This window comes from Talpa europaea (assembly GCF_964194135.1).
Source record: "Talpa europaea genome assembly, chromosome: 7".
Taxonomy (NCBI): domain Eukaryota; kingdom Metazoa; phylum Chordata; class Mammalia; order Eulipotyphla; family Talpidae; genus Talpa; species Talpa europaea.
The window spans coordinates 22,472,737-22,493,379 of NC_140074.1; the positions used below are offsets into that span (position 1 = coordinate 22,472,737).

General features: G+C 36.8%; 1 protein-coding gene across 2 annotated transcripts in view; it reads right to left on the reverse strand.

Annotated features, from left to right (window-relative positions):
* Positions 1-20,643, reverse strand: part of ADAMTSL1 (ADAMTS like 1) — a gene marked incomplete at both ends in the record, with an annotated part of 350,834 nt that overhangs the window by 179,019 nt on the left and 151,172 nt on the right. Inside the window, 4 exons of one of the 2 annotated variants that reach the window (XM_084239274.1) lie at positions 406-490; positions 2,911-3,058; positions 4,287-4,491; positions 8,868-8,918. In XM_084239274.1, the coding sequence (XP_084095400.1) occupies positions 406-490; positions 2,911-3,058; positions 4,287-4,491; positions 8,868-8,918 (489 nt within the window). The remainder of the gene's footprint in view (positions 1-405; positions 491-2,910; positions 3,059-4,286; positions 4,492-8,867; positions 8,919-20,643) is intronic. The other variant, XM_084239275.1, reaches the window with a different exon arrangement.

Genomic DNA, 20,643 nt, shown 5'->3' on the forward strand with positions numbered 1-20,643 from the left:
GTGAAAAGCTGCTCAGTGGGTTGGCAGTTCTGGCTCAATGGTTAAGGCAATGTGAAAAGTGGAAAGGTCCCCAGAATTGCTTATCAAATCTATCTTATATCATCAGATGAACCCAGGCCTTCTCACCTTTGACCTCTTTGCAAGAGAAAGGAGGTCAGATTTTGGAGAAGAGGGTGGGTGCTATACCTTAATTTATTACTTTAAATACTGAAAAGTATTTAGAGAACAATCAGAAATTTAAGAAACACTTTGATAAATTTCCTATTTCACAGCCCCAAAACCTTACTTTGCCCCTGGTAAGATGATTATACTTAGTTCAAAATTCAGGAAGATTACAACCAGGGAGACAGTACTCATTTAAACCAATCACCTTCAAACCAAAACAACTATGGTTTTAAAACTTACGAGGGTTCTTCTGAAACAGCAGCTCCCTCTTCAAGCTCTTGAGCTTGTTTGAACCATGGCAGCTTGGCTTCCACTGGAAGTTTCTCTGAGAATTAAGTGCATGCACATAAAAAAGGAAAGGTTAGAACCAATTAAAGTTTCAGGGAAATTCCCTTTTGTCCTCACCAGTTCTTCATTTTGTACTACCAGAAGTTACTATGTTGATAATGGCAAATAGTAAGTTTCTGCCCCTGTTGATAATTCTATCCCCCCAAAATATCAAACTTCAGAATGTTTAATAATATTAGTCTCTTGTCTATGCTTCCCTTTGTCATCAAGAGCGAAGGGAAGTCTTTATTATGGTCATAACCCTGGGAGCACTAGCCCAATATGTATTATCAAAGTTATCTTTTCCCTATTTTCTGTTGAAAAGACAGAGAAATATTTGCTTTAAAAAAACCCAGAACATAATATAAGTTATATGATGACAATTTCATAATTCTAACTTGTTTTGCTTCTGCCTTTTGGCTAAATGTTCTCCATGCCATACTGCCAAAACCAAACCAAATTCTGCCACTCTGAAATTCACAAAACTTTTCTTTAGATATCGACTCACCCCATCCCACCCCAAGGCTCACTGACAATTGGAATATAATCAACTTAGAGTCCACAACCCATAATTTGATATGCTTCACCTATTTATCTAGCTTTGGTGAAACAATTTAGAACAAGCTTCGTAAGTACTTCCTGGAAAAACTGAGTAAAAGAAAAAAGAGGGAGGTTATAACTGCTCCTATAGAAGTAACTGCCATGATTCCGATTCTGACATATTTATTAGGGTCATTTATAGACACATTTGCCTTTATAGTGTGAGCCAGTGAAGCTCAATCACCATTTCATAACATATAATTGTAAAGATGAAAGAAATATCTCCATATATACAAACAGTACAAAATTATATGGCATTTTAATGATGTTTAGAGAGCCAGACTCACTACTCAGTTGTGAAAATCCAGATTTGATTCTTGATTGTTAACCACACACTGCTTTTCTTTCTCTGAAGTGGCTTAGTAAAGACAGAGGTAATAAATAATTGACTATTTTAAGTTAGGAGCACTATGTCTCATCCTCTATGTGCTGCAATGACTTATAATTAGAAAACAAAGTGAGTGAGACATATAAAACTGCCAGAGTCAAAAAGACTTGTTAACATGGTAAACACGGCAACAAAGTTATCTAGACAGCCAGCCATCATTTTCCAGCCAACTAAACAACTCAGTTGAGGACGCCATCTTTGACAGTGCAAGTCATCTCCTTAATGATGACATTCATTATTGACATAATAATGACATATTCAGCTTGGCACTAACAGCAGACTTGCAATACTTGACTACTTGTATTTATATACACCAGTAGCCATTTCCTGCCATATTTGGGGATGCTAATGAGAATTAAGAGTTGAAAATGACATTTGTGCAAAACTTACTACATGCCAGGCTGGAGGCTAAGCGCCCTGTTTGCATTGTCATCAAATCCTCACTTGCTGTCTGAGATGGTGTTATTATCATTCCCATTTTATAGAGGAGGAGGTGCAGGCTTAGAGAGAGGAGTGTTTTTTAAAATTAATCACTGTCTCTGGTATGTTTTTGTTTTTTTTAATCATTAATTTCAATTTCATAATGCTTTCACTCCTAGCAAGGGTAGCCTAGAGTAAAATAAAGAGCTACATTGTGGTTGATTTTCAGAGAAATTTAATGGTTTAAATAAATAAGAGACAAATGGGAATCATTTAATGTTGAAAATAGGAGGAAGCTTATAATAAGGAGACCTCCATTTCTGAATGGTATGTGTCTTTGGAATTTTATATTTCATAACAACGTTAGTACAGAAGTCAGGTAAGTATTTAAACACAGCAAAACTGTACCTATATGTGTATCATTTCACAACTAACTCAAAGGCACAGTGGAATTATAATAAACTTGCTCACTTAGCACTTTTCAAAAATTCACTTTTTATAAATTATTTGTAGTATCTTAAATTCTGATTCATTCCAATTTTTTAAATCTCAAATCATGGTTTTGGACCCCATTTTTTATTAATGTTTTAACTTTCAACATAAAAAAAGGCAGCTTTCTGTTTCATCAATTTGAAGTATAAGTCTCCCTAATGTATTTCACACTTAGCAAAGTAGACATGTGGACTGAGTGCAGTGACTTCAACAGCAAGAAATCTGGACAGTAAATCATATATTTCTATGATCTCTTCTTTCAAACATATACATATAAAACTTGTCAGCTACAGCCTTCAGCTTTATCACCTACATATAAGTCTATATGTGCTTAATAACAATTTGCAAGCACATCTAGTTATGAGATTTGAAAAAGAAACTAAGTCCATTTAGTAGATCTTAGTTCTAAAGAATGGTTATTGAGAACAATTGGGATACTTAAAAATGTTCCAGGGAGTTTAAAACAGCACCTGAATACATATAACAATGAGAAGACAGGCAGCAGGACCTGTTGTTACCTTTGGGTTTATAGCAGGGGGTGGGTATGATGCATTCCTCTTTTATGTGGGGCTTGGTTTTCGGGCTACAGCCTCCTGTGTGCATTCCTCGATGATCAATGCAGAGGACCACTCTGTACCTGAGGCCCTGGCCACACGTCACAGTGCACTGGAGGGAGAACGCAAGAGAGAGGAGATTCATAGCTGAAGCCTTGTTCACGTTCCTTCACTGTTACCTAAGACTGTTTAAAGGACTGCTTTATATCAGGATTGATATCCCTTCTTACCAGTCATAGGATCACTGTTTTATTTGGGATGAAGCTGACTGAAAATTAAATCACTTTCAAGTTCTTAGTCAGCAATACTTAAGCCCCCACTGTGTGCAAAGTCTCAAACCAAGCAGCAAAAAGAAGAAACTGTAGGGTGTGCTCAATTTTGATCACCAACACTGCATTTTAATTTTATGTAGTCACTTTGCTAGTGGCTGTTATGTCCAAACTACGGGAAGTGGTTGGCTCCTACACTAATTTTTTTCAACTTTCATCTTAGCTCTGTTGTATTACTGTGTGACTGATCCAATTGATTGTATTGACATAAAAGACGTTTAAAGAAACTGATTCAATGGCGAGATGTAGACAGCATCTTCAGTGATTCAGTGACATATGCTTGGAAGCAACTCTAGATAGAGGGAAACATCAGCTTTGACCTGATGCCAGAAACCACATGGGTAAGTAAAGAGCTTTTAACCATCTCTGGAGTTAAGGGCAAAATGGTTTATCTCCTCATCTTTCTATCACCTTTGCCATTCGAATCTTTTTGCATTAGCATCTAGGAAATTCAAAACATTTTAAGCTGCTAAAATAGCTTCCTTAACCGTTAGAAGTTTTCTGTTTTACTTATCTTACTTTGGCTGGCTCCATCTTTCTTATTTTGGCCTTTTCATTTCATCCTTTTTTCATTGAGCTATAAGATATAATTTAATTCAAATCCATTTGGGCCCTTTTTGGATATAGACAGAGTATAAGAAATAAAAATGAAACCAAACTTTTGCGCTACTGAGATCTATCATCAAAGCAGCTTTCACAGACTCGGTCTCAATCATCTGACCCCGATTCTACTTGATGGGCCTTTGCCTCCCCTTGCTGCCTGGGAGGATATGATAAGGAGTGACAGAGGCTTTCTGGCCTAACTTGAAAAATACACATTTATATGTACTCTACATGTTTTTTACGCATTTAATTCTGGATTTGGGGCATGCCAACTCCAGGAACTAAACTGGTGGGTTTCTAGACACTTCGAGAAAGCGGGTAGCTGCACTGGTAGCCAGTGGGGTCATAGTGACGAGAGGGAAGAGTGGACTTACTCTCCTAATGAACAAAGAAAGAAGGCACAGTTACCGGAGACCACTCCTGTGCCAGCCATTTAGGGCAGTCAAAAATGTTGCAGGGCTGCACGATGGGCATCTTAGGGGTGTACATGCATTTCCACTCTTCCACTGAGGTGACATGCCCCTGGATGTCCTCCTCCACACAGGAAACTGCCCGGCTCTGGATGCCCCCCCCACACGAGGAGGAGCACGCGGTCCATGGAGTGGCCTCCCACCTACAGAAGCAAGGGGAGTCATCAGGGCAGACATGCACATTGCCAAACCTCCTCAGTGACCTTGCCGACCACCCCGTTCCCAGGGCCTAGGGGGCACTTGGGTTCTGAGAGACTATGGTCCAGAGAACAAAAGCTACCTATTGTCTGGAATCCGATGAGCAAGACAGAAGGATTCAATGTTGGGAAAAGTGCTCTGTAAGCCTCGAACCTACACACATGTGAGAAGGGACTGTTTGGAGAGCTGTGAACAAGGATGCTTGTGCTGCCTGTAACCTGTTCAAAATAGGATTGTTCAGTCCTTCTACTTAGAGTCTTAATATATTTTCTGTGTCTCTGTATGTACATTTATGTTATTTTATATCCTATAATACATTTCAAATATTCTGCACACATATGATACTATATATGCCTATATGTGTGTATATATACATATATACACTCATACACACACACCTATATATATATATTGTACTAAATCTCATCAAGTACCCATACTGAGGCTGAAATTGGCTCATGAGTTAACTCTAACAGATTGCACCTGGGCTGGTATGTACATTTTCAATGCAGTGCTTTATTACTTAGCTTTTGGATACTTTTAAATAAGAAGCTTATCAAAATCAAGGTAAATTGAACACCTTTTCTCCTTTGCTTCTACATGGATTCAGCACATTCTGATGTTCAAAAGATGTTACCATTAAGCTGAGGGGCAAATATATTAACATAAGCAGGATCTATATGTTCCCTATCTGTTGAGAGATCTTGGCTGTTAGCTTTCCCCAAGTGGAAAAAAAAAAAACAAAACTCCTGGAAGAGGTTTATTTTTGGTTGGGAGGCTGATGGCATCAGAATCTAGAGATACAATTAAGTGAGAGAAAATAAGATTGTCAGTAAAATTTACTAGAATTCCATTTATTTCTCAGAGCATTACAGAGCTCTGAAGCATTTCAGATCAGGTATAGCGAGGTTATCTTTGCCTGATTCTCTTCTCTCCTCCTGCGGATTTAAAGAATGAGGAATTTAAAAAGACAGAAACATCGGGACTAAGCTTGTCTTGCTTATGGGTACTGTACTTGTTGATGAGGACTGCTAAGGAACTCTAAGATTTCTCTTAAAATTATGTTAGATATAATTTTAATTAGAGAAAAACAAAATGTCACCAAGTTTATTCACTGTATAGTTATATTAAAAAATGTTGCACAATCATACCATCTTACTCTACTCTAGAGCAAGATTTCCTCGATATCGTCAGTCTGATTTCGCTACTGTGTGAGCTGGAATAATGTGTGTTTCCCAGTTAGAGAATTTTCCTCCACATTTTCTCTGCACTGTTCAAGTATAGGCAACAACTATTACCTTCACTGCCAACAGCCTAAACATGCTGCCAAATACAATATTTTCCTAAGCATATTTCCCCAGGAGACACCTAAGAAAATGTTATTATGGGGAAACTGAGGCCCTCTGTTTAGGGCTTAGGAGTCTTTCAGATACCTTTCAAGAGAATGAAGTAGCTTTGCATTAAGTTTCTCTTCCAAAAGGGTAAGACCAATTCATTTGTCTCCATGTAATCTCTGGAGAGCATTCCTCTGGAGCTGGACAGCAGATCTGATTTAGCCTGAACCTTGAGCTGAATATTAAGTACTTATTCACATTGGATTTGATCTGACAGTGAACTGGGAATATATTTTTGAATGTACATTTAATCTTTTAGAGCATTAAGATGCCATAGGAAAAGGACATTTTCTATTTGGTACTTTAAACTCCTTAAATTTGACCCTTCTAAAGAGACAGTGATTAATTTCTGTTTCAACACTTGGACCTGACCCATAATGTAGTATCATAAACCCTAATAAGTATCTTTTTCAGTGTCAGTTATCACAGAAAGACAAACGATGCTAATATTATTCTAAGAATTTATAGTATGGCTCCAGTATACAACTATAGCTTTATATGTGAAAAATTATGTAAATTCCTGTATAATAGTAGGGTTATGTGGAATCTCAAAGAAAAACATGTATGGGCATATTAAAGGAAGTATAACAAAAGCTGAGAAAGGATATCAAGTTTGGCTTTCTTAAACCATGGGCCAGGTAAGTGCTTAGAGGAAATAAAGTGCATATTTTAAAGCGTAAAAGAATGAGTTTAACTTCTTTGGCTTTTAATTTTTTATACAGAGTGTGCCTCGATGCAGAAATTCTCAAAATTAAGAATGATATGGAGAAGTTGCATATATTAACTAAAAATTAAAAAAATAATTCATTAGAATACACTATTATATTCAGGTATGTGTTACAAAGGAGGAAAGCAAGAAAGAACAATAAAAAACTGCTTGTGTTTTGTAGCTACACTTCTGGTATTAAACCCATTTAAATAAGTAAAGCCTTCTGACTTGATTAGTGGGTAGCTGCCATCTGAGAACCATTTTTGAGCATTAGTTGTTTTTATGAAATGAAAACATATTTGTAGAAATAGCTTCCACTTACTAAGATTTTATTAATAAAGCAGAATATCTAACTTCCAAACTAGTTCAGTTACAGCAGTACAAGGGGTAAGAAATGCAGTCTATTTATTTGTCTCTTCCTATTGGGATGCACAGAGAGGCCACTGGATCCACAGGACTGGGTACAAACAAACATTTGGGGGTTCATTTCAACCCACCATTGAGAACACTGGATGTAAGGCATTTGTAGAAAATCCAAATACATAAGAAATCAAAAATGCCTAACCTAAGATAGGCATTAGTCATACCAGAGAATTAAAAACAAGAGAGATCATAGACATGAAAAAAACATAGGAGTGTGCCAATACAAGGGGAAAAACATAAACCTGAGGTTGCTTGCCCGAGACACCCAACTTTGCCTTTATCTTGAAGTCTATGGTCTCACACAGAAACATGTGTCCCTCAGATTCTTATTGCACAGATACCAAAAGGGAAGTCAAATGCAATTTTGGTTCAATTAATATTTTTATATTTTCATTTTTTTTCCAAAAAGAATTCACCTTAGGTTTGGTTCTAGATCAAACCAACACAATGATACATCAATAACATTTTGTAATAATTCATCAGATTTATCAATATAGCCATAGGGAAATAGGAGAGCTGACCAATGAAGCAATCCTTTCATAGAAGAATGTAATAAAAGAAACCCAAACAACCACATGTAGTATACATTAAAATGCTACCATTACAGTGTTGCAAGGTGACTTCCTTGCCTATAGCTAGATATATTTAAGTAGTGGTCAGAATACCTGCAGCATATTAATATATACGTGTATGTACATGTAAATACATATTCCTTAGGTATACAGATATGCACATGTGTGGTGTATGGGTATGAATGTGTTGGGGGAAGGAGAGAATGAAGCATCACCAGGGGAGCTGGACTAGGTGACCTCAGGATCCCAGTTTGTATCCCAATTCATTAAGTAGTTGGAGATTTTCTATTAAACTTTGCTTTATTTTGCAGTTCAGAATAAATTTTTTTCCTGGGGTTTGTTTAGTTTGATATTGAGAAAATTACCTTGGATTATTTCCAACTTTTGCAACCTGATTTGAAATCAGAGTTCTAAATAGTAGCTGACACCCTGAAGGACAAACGTGTAGAGAGAATAGAGCAAAGATCTCAATGAGTGGTTTCTTCAAACCCAATGCTAATTCTGCTCTCTAGGGAGCTGTTTCCAAGGTGGCAGGTGATAGTAGCTAGTGTATTTTTCAGCTTCTCCAGTTTTCTTATGAATATATTAATAAAGAGAACAGGTTTTTTTTTTAAGTGCCTGAATCACTTTATTTTTTCTAGTTTGGAGAAATACCGCACTTTTAAAAAGCAACACAATGAATGGAATTGTATGTTGTTATTTTTTAAAGCCCCTCCAAATTTTCTAAACAATAAGGATATAAAAAATCTGCCTTTTTCTACTTAATTTCTTCAGAGTAAAAGGAGAATATTTAGAGTCCCTATGCAGAGTATATCACATCTGGAATTCCACATTTGTGGTATTGTGATAATACTTAAGGCAGTGTTTATTTAACAGTTAGCAATAGCACTTTAATGACTAGGGTTCTATTGCAGAGGAAACATAGACTAGGACAAAGGGAGTGAAAGTAAGACATAACATAAACCTATACACTGTATCTAATCTGAGAGAATTACTGTGTCCACTCTAATGTAATATTATCCTATCTTAAAATGGTTTTTGAATGACAAGCTTATAGTCTGAGGGGGTCAATTATTATTCAAAAGCAGAGCTCAGGATGGATTGCAAAATATACTATCTGCCATTTTATTTTTACAGAAAAACAAAATCTACATCTCTATGTATATAAAAGAAGCAGAAGACTGATTTACTAATTCTAGCATCAGGATGATTGATTTACGTACCGAGGAAGGGGATGGTAGAGGTCATAAGGCATGATCTGCTTGTATCCGTCACTGTTAGGAACAATAATGCCAACCCTCTGAGTAGAAGGTACACACAATAAAATAAACACTAAATGATTACATTATACAATTTTTTAGACAAATGCACAATAACATTAATAAATTGTCTCTGAAAACCAATGCTAAAACAGTTCAATATTTTTATACTATAACTTTATGCTTTAAGATGGAGTAAGTTCTTTGACAGGGCACCGTTTACTAGAATTAGTTCTCTGATCCAAGCAGGAAATATCACTGGAAAGGGTGGTGGCAAGAAAACTTGACACCTCATCATTAACTATGACACAATAAGCTTGTAAATGTTCTTTAATCCCACAAATTATACATCCTATGAGGTCATTATTATCATCATTATTAACGTTACTTCCAGATGCTCACCAAGCAATTATGATCACTATCTTATTTCTGATGAAAGAGGGAGCTCGCTAAGCACAGGAGTATGTACCTGAAGATTGTCAATACTATGTAATGTGCACTAGCAAATAGGTTTCTTCTCTTGGCAACCTAAGGGTTTTAGTAATATCTGGAAAGCAACCATCTGGTTATTTTATAAAAGGAAGGTGAACTACTGAACATCATAGCCAACTGTCAACAAAAGCAGGTTCTGGGCAGTTGAAGTGATATAATAAATATAAAAGATTTTTTTGTGTAGTCTCTAAAATGTAATACAGTGTTAACTACTACTATGGTGGTGGTGACTGTCAGGGCTGTTACTATATCTGGTGTCCTAGGAAACTTGTGAGAATTATAACGAGACTAAAGGAGCCATATGAAATGACATTATAGACTGTGTGGCTAATGGATCCACAAGGAATGACATGGTAGGCAGTGTGGAAGTCCCCAGAGACTTTAAGGACTCCAGTAAATTGCACTAACTAGCCTCACTAATTTCAATTATAGCCTCCAACTGGTAAAACTTTCTTCTCATTGAGACCCCCAGCTTGTGGAAGATTTATAACTCCTGGGTCTTGAATAAAAGGGCTAGTGCAACAGAGCCTTCATCTAGAAAGGGGATAGAGCGCGAGCTCAATAGATGGCAGCTGGGGCAGACTATGCTAGGCATGAGCAGAGAATACTTATTTTGGATCCCTTTTGAATAGTGAATGAATTCAGCTATTCTATGTGTATCCTTGGGATGACTGGATGGGTCTCTATATATTCATATTCAATATAAATGTAGATATTTATATTTAAGCAAATCAATACTTTACATTTTATCCCATCCTCTGACATGGGATGATATGATGTGTTCTATTTACATGGCTAGCACACATATGCTTTCGAGTAGAAAGAGTAAGCTGGGCATACTATGGGCCAGAATGATAAAAAAAAAAAACAAACAACAAACCAGCTCGGACTAGAGATCATGAGAAATGAGGAAAGAATGAATGATAAGGAGGGCAGTTCCTGAAGAACTTACTGAAAGGCAAGGGAATGTCTGCAAGGAATTACATCTGTTGGAAAGAAAATGGAAACAAAGGGATGAAAAAAAAAAGACTCCTAGTCCCAGTGGAAAACCACTGCAGTGCTAATTTATCTTACATGGCTATATTTTCTGTGTTTATTTGTTTGACCAAGTTTTTGTTGTCTTCATTTGTATGACCAAATTTTCATTGTGTATGGGTGTGTATCATCCTCAAGTAACAATGCTCACCCCAATGCATGCTGCCTTTGGAGCCTACAGCTCCAGTAAAACAGTGAAACAGACAATAAATATTAACTTTCAAATTTTCTCCCTGTTTTTATCGAGTTTGAGAAATTTGCTATTTGTCTATCTTCTTCTGACAGACAAGAAATTGGAGGTGAAAGATTAATCCTGCCTCTTATTAGAATGATTTGATTTCTTTCCAGTACTTGTCTATTAATTAAGGACAGTTTCTTTCTAAAAGAAATATATTTAAAGAGTGCCAACATTACAAGATTCTCCTGATAATTTCTACATATATTGTAGTATACACTAACAGTAGTTACTAAAGGAATAAATAAAATCGACTTTGCCACATTTGTGACATGGAAAATGCTCAAATTGGAATGATGAAAAATGTCAATTGAAAAAATTGAATAGAAAGTAGAATATACAATATGATACACAATATTTTTCCTACCCTCACTATCTTTACACATGGCTATATCACTTCTAAATGCAAAAATGCATATCATTGCCTTCTCTCCTGAAAAAATTTATAGCTGTGATTTGTCTTTTTTAATATTAGAATGAACTGTTGCAGATCTCTGCCAGTTGATTTATCAGCTGATGATATTTAAAATGGAGGCAATGATGTTAAAGGAGACAGACTAGAAGAGAAGAACAAGGTTAAAAGGGGGAGTGTATAGAATTCAAGATGTTGGGCTTTGCTTTGGCCTGATTTAGAAATTTTTTTTTTTTTTTTGAACAAGGGGCTTTAAACCTGGATTCAGCAAAGCTATAGCTATATTTGTCTTTCTATGGCATGGGTCATGGTGAAGACTCATAAAATGACTCTATGGCACCTGTGAAAACAGAAAGATCAAAACAATGGTGCTCTGTCCAGTCCTGTTAATGCATATTCGTGTGCCTGGCCTCTGCTCTCTCCTGGGGTTCATGCCATGGCCCTGGTCTTTCACCACACTGTCACAGAAAGGCACACGCTCCTGCCTCAACTTAACTTCCTATCGCTTCCCATTAAGACAGCTTTTGTTCCAAGGCAGAGAGTATATGCTGAGGAAAGAGGAAAAAGCATAACATTTGGGGACTTTAAAAAGTTCTTTCCATATTTAGGTTTCATGGGTAGGTGCATGTGCAGAGTCGTGCATACATTTGGACAGGCATCTGAAAATGTAAGGAGGCAAAAATGATTTTTTTAAAAAATTGATCACAAATGAAGATATAAGAAAGTTGGTTTGGGGTAAGACTGTTTAGTCTCTGTTGCCTTAGCTAATCTCATCTCTCATATACTTTTACTGTGCAATCACCTGCCCCATCTAAAATCCCCATCCTCAGGGGCCTGAGGAGAGAGTGCGGATGAGGACGTGGTTATTCTGGGCTTCTATGGTATAAGTAGAAAATAGATTATCACACCTGATCCTTTGTAAGCACACACCTTGCTGAACTGTCCAATGACAAGAGAATTCTTCAATGTTATGACAGCCTCATGCAATGAAATATAAATCAGTACCAAATCATGAAGCTCTTCAAAACAGTTTTGTGACATGTGAAATGCTCAAATTAGAATCAGAGAAAATGCCAATTGAAAAAAATCAAATACAAAGTGAAATGTACAATGGATACAAAATACTAAGAAAATACAGATGTTCGTGCATCATTTATACAATTATTTTCATAAAGTCTTTTTATATGTGTATGTGCATATACAAGTATATTACATAAAGACCAAAGAACAGTTCCTAGTTCTTGCTGTTTGATTATGAGTGCTATTTTTCTTTTTTTAAATGTTTTTGTTTTCCAAGTTTTCTATAATGTACTTCTTTTTACAAACATAGCAACTAGAGTCTTTAAGATGAAATTGAAGCTTAAGAAGGTATAAGGCAGAAATAATTGGAAATATAATACAAATGATAAAACATGGCCATCATCTTAAATTTCATGTGCCATTAAAAATAAAAATTGACACTCTGTCCTGAAATCTTTATAGAGGCAACATTACAATAGTGTCTCTGACTTTAAAAATCAAGCCATAATAAGGTTCAAACTACTCACTGGTGGGATTTACATGGTGTGATACATCTCTCTCTCCAAGAAAAATCCTGGTATTACTAACTCCATGGGTAGGTACCTAAATTGCAGAGTTCTGGGTTCTTTTTATAATAAAATGAACCAAAGGGATGATTTCATGACTTCAATTATTCCTGTTCTTTTTTTTTTCTTTTTTTAAAGATTTATTTTATTTATTTATTTATACAAGCACTGGGTACAGTCAGAAGCGCGGGAGGGTGAGAGAATTCACCAGAGCCAGAGCAGGGAGCAGAGCAGGCAGAAGGACCGAAGTACACTGCTGAGGGGAGCAGCGGGTGGCAAGAGAGGTCAGCGGGTGGCAGGAGAGGTCTGCGTGCCACGTGGGACCCTCCTCCGGTGGCCCGGGAGCAGCCGGGGATCGAACCGGCGCTGCAGAGGCTGTGGGCAGCTTCGCAACCTAGCGCTCAACAGCTGCGCCACCAGGGAGGCCCTATTCCTGTTCTTCTGAGCTGCGCAGCTTCATTTCTGACTTCCTGACAGCTCGATGTGCTCTGGATGAAGTTCAAGATCAGGTAATACTTTACCTTCCCCTGCAAACTGCTTCTTCACTTGTGATCCCTGACTGCTAAGCACCTCTTCTCAGTGCTCTCTCTCTCTCTCTCTCTCTCTCTCTCTCTCTCTCTCTCTATATATATATATATATATATATATATATATCATATATACATATATATCCCATACAGCTAGGGACCAAGATATGTCTCTACTTCTCTGTCTTGTGTGTACTACAAGCACACACTTGTGATGTCTGCCAAGCACAGCTCCTCCTGAGTTTATAGTAGTCTCCCAACAGATCTTTCTGTCGGCAAGCATTGCCTCCTCCAATCCAGCCTGTCCAATGCTGTCATAGCAACGGATATTTCACTTTCTAACTCAGAAACCTTAAGTGGCCTCATAATTACAATGCTCAAAGCCATTTCTTAGTCAAGGGTGACCTCCTCTAAAGCCTGTCCTTATTTTCTCTCTTAACATCTATTCAGAAATTCTCCTTTCTTCTTCCCAACACACACAGCACTAACTCCTCTTATCACTGTTAACTGTGTAGCTACTTTTGGCTGTAAGTTCCTTTTAGTTTTACACTATGGGACAGCATCCATATTGGTTCTTTACTGTGTCTCTTAGCACAGTAACCTGCACAGAGGCAATTAGTAAATAGTCATCAAATGAAATTATAAGGTTGGTGTGTAGACACAAGCCATAAAACAACCGTTCAGATTGAAAGCAAACAAACAAAAGTAAGGCGAAAGAAACTTCCACACTGCCTCTCATCACTGTGATGTCTGTAGCCCCACTCCTTGCCTTTCACTAGTCTGCCACCTTTGTGACAGGGCAGACTGTTTTGGAGGGTAGTTCAGCAGTTAGGAAGTCAGGGCTGGCAGGCGGAGCTGACCAGATGATGTGAGGCAGGGAAAGGACAGTTTCATGGCAACTGTGCTTCCAGCCTGCTTGTCTTAGACTCTGCATCTATTTCTTCTACTGGGTATCTCCAGAGAGAGCCATGACAGCTTTTTAAAAATCTCTTCTGTCTCATGAGCTTTTCAGGTATTTCACTGCTTTGTAACTGTCCAACCAACTCCCTCCAGGCAGTTGGATCAGGCCTTTGTTGACTCTTTGCCTTTGTCATGGTACTAAGCACAGAAGTTGGCACATATAGGTACTTAATAAAAAAAAAATGAATGAAATTGTGGGTGGTAGAGTTCTGGCACAGAAAATGGCAATTCATCTTCCGTAGACTACTCCAGGGTAACAGAAGCCATTCTCTTCCTAAGCAACACTTTAGAATGGGGCAGGAGAGAGACTTAAAATGTGGAAGAGCACTTGCTCCCTCATGAGTGGCAGAGCACAATGGAGCACGGCATGATAAGGAAAAGCATCCCCTGAGGCATTGGGAGATGGAAGGTCTACTCTCTGATCCTTTCTTTCTGTGTGACCGTAAGTGCATTACTTTAGACATAAGCAAATATCCATGTATGTACTGATTGAGATCAGAAGTTTTAAGATGCAGTAAGAATGGGTATCTAGAAACCCACTCACCTAGTTCTAGCCTCTGTGTCCCCTTCCCAGGGCTGCTGAGGGCAGGACTTGGAGCTTGGTGGACCACAGGTTGAAAACCACCAAACTAGGGATCATCTCAAAATATGTCCTGCTCTAACATTTGGTGACTTCATGAAACACATAAGGTTACCCTATTGTTCAAAGAGGGATGTTGGGATGCAGAAAATGAGAACATGTTCTGTAAATAAGTCATAAGTTTTTTAAACCCTCGTACCTACTAGGCAACACATTCCTTTATCTTTTGGAACCAGGCCAAAAAAAAGCCTCTGCTTCATCATCCAGGATTTAAAAACATTTTATGGCACATATTCATTTTCTGCTATAAAATCAGCTATTGGATTTTTGGATCATTTAACCTCAAATATTAACATTTCCTCACGTCTACATTTCTGTGGTTAAACATTCTTGATTTAATGAGTGCAATTTCTGAACTGCTTTTAAATAAGTGGGACTAATATTTCCTTAGGCTTTGTCCATCTTTTCCTGTACAGTCCTAAGTGATTTGTTCATTGTTTGGTCTAAGTAAACATCAGTATTTATACTTATATGAAAGAGGCTTGCTTAGTCTGGGTATGTGGTTAATTCAAAGACCCAGGGTGCCAAACTCTGCACTGAGAAGGCTGGAGTTCTGTGCAGGCCATGGCTAGCTATGTGAGGTTTATACCAAATCTCATGGGTAACTGAAGGTATATTATAGATTGAGGGTACTTGTGGGATCTGGTGACATGAATGCTACACAGGGAGTCTAAGAAGATATAAGACAGAAATATTGGAAATATAATTCAAATGGATGAAAACAAGCTGGGTAGTAAAGGAGAAACTCTAGCGCTCAAAGCACTTAGAGCCCAAGATCTAACTTTCCTGGGTCTACCTTAACTTGGTGCAGGTCACTTAATTTCTTTGCGTTCAATTTTTTTTTTAAGCTGTACATATATTTGATAAACTATTCCATGAGATTTTAGAGTTTGTAAAACTGACCTGTGATAATGGATATAAAAGCATTATAAACTTCAGACAGATAGAATGTTGGACAAGTCATTTCACACATTTGGCTCTGAATTTAATAATGAGAGCTGACTTTTGGTGAGTGCTTGGCCACTTGCTGAGTACAGAACAGTCATTATTTCGTTTAGTTCTTATGACTGTTCTCTGACTGGAATATTCTACTCATTGTCTACATAGGATCACTCTAACCTCATGAAGTTAAGAAGTCACTTAGCAGGTAAACTGATAGGTTGAGGTTTAAAATGACAGTGCTGATACCTGGTCTATTAACTCACAAGTAAAAGAATTTCATAAATAATTATACTTTAAAAAAGTTTAAGTGTAATATAATACATGATTGTTATTATTTGTGATAAGCTGCCTTGTTAGAAGTGAAAGGCCTCTTTAACTGATTGTCTTGTGGTGTGGGGTGTCTATAAAGTTGGGGTGGCTATGACTATGCATTCTAACAAGCACCAGAACTCTGATGTATTTATCTCATTACAAATAATGCATGAAAGTGGATTTTATGGTGATCTTTCTTACTCATTAACTGTACAAAGCAGTATATTTAAATGAGGTTGATCATTTAAAGAGCAAGGAAGTTGTTACTTTTCTAAATCATTTACCCATTGAAAAAAACAAAAAGACCTTGTAATTAAGGAAAACATTATACTTCAATTGCTAAAAAGGCAACCATTTTCTAGTTCTTACAGTGAGCTCTTCTTTTTTTGGCATAAATCCCATGTAAATTAAATGGCAATGTCTCACAGCTATTTAAGTGGGGGGTTACTAAGGCAATTGGGGATTGGGATTTCAGAGGTTACTAATTATATTAACTTCTCATGTCATTATATTTTAAAAAAAATCTGATAAGTGTGGTATACTTTCATGAATATATTTCCTAGGAATTTGTGTTTCCTGCTGTTGAAACAACAGAGAAGTTTCTATACTAAAACAGAATTCTAGAGTCCTAACTTTTCCTTCCATGGATTAGAAAGCTGATTTCTGCAGGGTTGAGGAGTTTCTCTGAGATAATGTTAAAGTCACCATAACTATAACCTGAGTCACGAGAGCTGTAGCAACTAACATTTATCGAGTGCTTATCGGGTATCAGGCACTCTGTTAAGTTCTTTAAAGCTAGAGCACCATTCATTCATTCCTCATGACAACTCTCTGAGGTCAGATATTGTTAGTATCCTTCATAGGATGAAAAAACTAGGCTTAGTGAGAATAGGGCTATTCAATCAGTAAATAGGTAGAGTTGGGATCCCAAGCCAGGTTGTTTCACGAGTGATCTTTCCTCCTACCCACCAGGCTGTACCATCACTGGACTAAATGGTCATGAAGCTGGTATGCCCACTGCACACTCTGCCTTTCACAATGCAGATTATTTGTTTACGTTGCATTAGGATTCAATTCGTAGATTTTTCCTCCTAATTTGGTGCATGGCCAGGGATGACTTAAGCAATTTGCTGTCAAATTAAATGGTACTGGACAAAGTCCCTTGGACTCACCAAGAGCTGCTAGTTGGGGCATACAAGTTTGGGCATCTGCTTAGGACCATTGCTCATTGCTCTGAATTCCTTGAGGGAAGGGGGAATCTGGATGCAGTTTCAGCTAGAAACAGACTTGTTTGCTAATGACTGTGACCATGATAGTGTGATGAGTGAGAACTTTTTACACTTGTCCAACTCTTGCCAATTTAAGCCCCTTTCATTACTGCCTTGGAGGGAAAACTAGAGTTCTGTGCCAAAAAAAATCTGAAAAGGTGGTTCTCTGATCTTCTCACAAACAATGTCTTGCACAATTTTCCCCAGACAGCCTTAACAGCCTTACCAGTCTTACAGACTGATATGCAAGGCCAAATGTCGCATATTTTGCGTTTAAAAGTACTCTGAAAACATAAGGTGCTTATTAGCTGAACTAAAACTAAGCCTTTTGTGGTTCAGTTGGTGTTGAACCACAGACATACATTTTGAGACTTTCTGGTCTTGAGAGACAAAGATGACACAGACAATTGCACAAAGGTGCTGCATTAAAAAATAGTTCTTCCTGGTGGAAGACAGAAGCTATAACTACAGCATGACAGAGACAAGAGAGGACTGCACGTTTGTATAGATCCTAAGTGTCTTATCTACATTGGAAAAGGTTCACACCAGAGTGTTCAATGGATGAAGCAGAAAATAAGTGAAACATGGAGCAGGTCATGAGAAAATGAAATGACATGCCTCTGGACTTCTGGGAGTGTCATGTTGGGACTGTAATCACAACACACTCTACTAGGCAGCAACCATATAATGGAGCCAGTGATGTCACAGCTGTGAGTCACCAATGAAAAACATTTACTTAAAAATTTTTACAATTTTAACCTTACTTCTCTTCCCTTCCATCCCTTAGTTCCATAGGCATTACATTTTGGCCTCCTCTCTGAGGCCCTTTAGGCTAGGAAACAGTATTTTATCACTTCATAAAAATGGCTGCATGAATGACACCAGCAGAGAGCAACACAGCCCTCTAGGGACAGAAATGCTGGGCAGTAAGCTGGGCTCAATTGTTGGTCTTGTAGAGCAAGATACTCAAATTCTAGTCTCAGCCAAATGTCATGTTTTGCATGTCATGGGTATTCAGGTTTGCTTTAGAAGAGTGGAAACCAAGAATACTAAATCATTAACTTTCAAGTGTCTACTGTACATACATAGTATGAGTTATGTTATGAACTACAGACTGGAAAGAAGTAAAGCAAAAGCATTAACAGTGGTTTCTTGTGGACAAAGGAGATTATCAGTGAGTTTTATTGTTTTCACTGTAGCCTTATAACTCATCAACATTAGTTAACCTTTAGAATAAAAAATTATAAAAATATAAGAATTATTTTGAAAAGTATAGGCTAGATGTCAACACTCTCTTTAGCCCCAAGAATCACTAGATGAGCCAATCCACAAGCATGGAAGTCAGTAGATGTTGTTGGTCAGTGAAATGAGTGATGTCATTCATCATGCATTAGTTCTAATATATATTTCCTTTTTATATAACAAAATAATGAGAACAATGAGACTCTTTTGCTAAACAGAAAAATTAGATCTCAAGGATGATGGCTAATGGCTGCATATCAATCTATTTCAGGTTTGTTTTGACTTTAGATGTATAGTAATGAGAAAATTTTTATTATCAGAGAGATGTAGTTGATAATGGTAACTGTTTCTATAGATCAACTTGCTATCTTAGGATACTCAATTTTTTCAATTAAATAGACATATGGGAGAACTGAATTATGACCACAAAAGTTTTCACTTTGGTAGTAAAAATTTTTAGGATTTGTTACACAATTTCTCCAACTTAACTTGAATGAATTAAAATTAAACATGTACAAATATACTTTTGAGTTATTGTGTAAAAATACTATTATATATATACATATATATGTAAAATGGCATTTAGTCAACAACTGATTGAAAACCACTAATTCAAGGCAAAGAAGAACCTACTCACTCCCATCTTGTGGGTGAGAAAAGTGAGGCCCAGAAGACTAAAGTAATAAACCTAGGGCTGCAGACTTAATTATTTAATGCCCTTTTTGCTGTCCATGGTCCTTCCCAGTCTTGACAGTTAATATACTTAGCTATGAGAATGGAATTTTGTTTTCAAATAATACGACTAGGCCAAGAATCCTAGTCTAATAAAATTGAACAGATCCCTCCATGGCTAGAATATTTTTTTTTTTAAATTAAAAAATATGTAGCTTTGTACTAAAAACATCAATGTTTATGCTTTGTGGGATTTCTAATTTTGGACACAAAGGCACTGATTTACTGTCACTGTGTCACTCTTGATTTTAGACAATTAAATTTATAGTTATGAAAAACTTCCTTGAAGACTTGATTCTGCTCTATCTCATGAGAGGATGGAGTCTCTTGATCTTCTTTTCTTAGACCATTGCCTCTTATTTTTTCCATAAAGTTCAGAAATGTTGCTTTCATCCCAGGTATGCAAATGAGTTGAATGAATTTCACAGCAATGCCTGAGAATCATAACCTCAGAGTAGCATATCTACATTTCCTAAAGCAGTTTCCTTTTAAATCTCTCCTACTGGTTAAGTCTTAATTTTTACAGCTTTCTCTAATTACCTCTGTAATAAAAATTTTTTTAAAAAGCTTCCTGACATTTGCCTCTAGCTTATTTTAAATTTCTCCTTCTCTCACTTTTCTCTTTTTAAATAGCCACCTGTCCTAACATTTATACATGTACTCTATTAGATGCTTTGAAATAACACAGGACACAGAAAAAACATACATTGCAGAGGGAAGTCCTTTGAATATAGAATGGCCTTTTGCTTTTGGATAATAATAGGCCAAAAATATTACTCAAACTGAAAAGAAAGGTAAAAATCAAATGCCAGAAAAAATGAGTTAGTCATTTTTTCTGACTATAAGCATTTTCTTAAAATTGTTAACAAAATGTTTTTCACAATTGTCTTCCATGATCATTTCCTCATTGAAGCTTTTTCTGAGTGGGGAAAAGCTTTATGCAATTATAGTAATCAAATCCCTCATTTCTCCTGGAAATACACACGTTTTCATAGACGTGCGTATAAAACTTTCACATTATCCCAAAGCTAAGCAGACTTGCTTTTTCACTCACTGGTCTTTGTGGTAGAGATAGGAGTAAAATGTATAATAAGCAATATAATTTTAAAATGAGATTGAATTGCATGAGTTATAATTATCTTGGCTAAACAGACTTCATATTCTTAATATTTCCAAAATAAAAAAGTCCAAGCAAAATTTTAACACCTCATTTAGCTTTTATACTATATCCAATTTTTCAGACGTAAATTTCTGGTGTAATATGAAGCTAAGCTAAACTTCACCTAAGTTTTATAATTACAAAATATCTATTCTTTCTTTTCCTTTAATGAAAACCTGTTATTCTGAGTTCACTTTT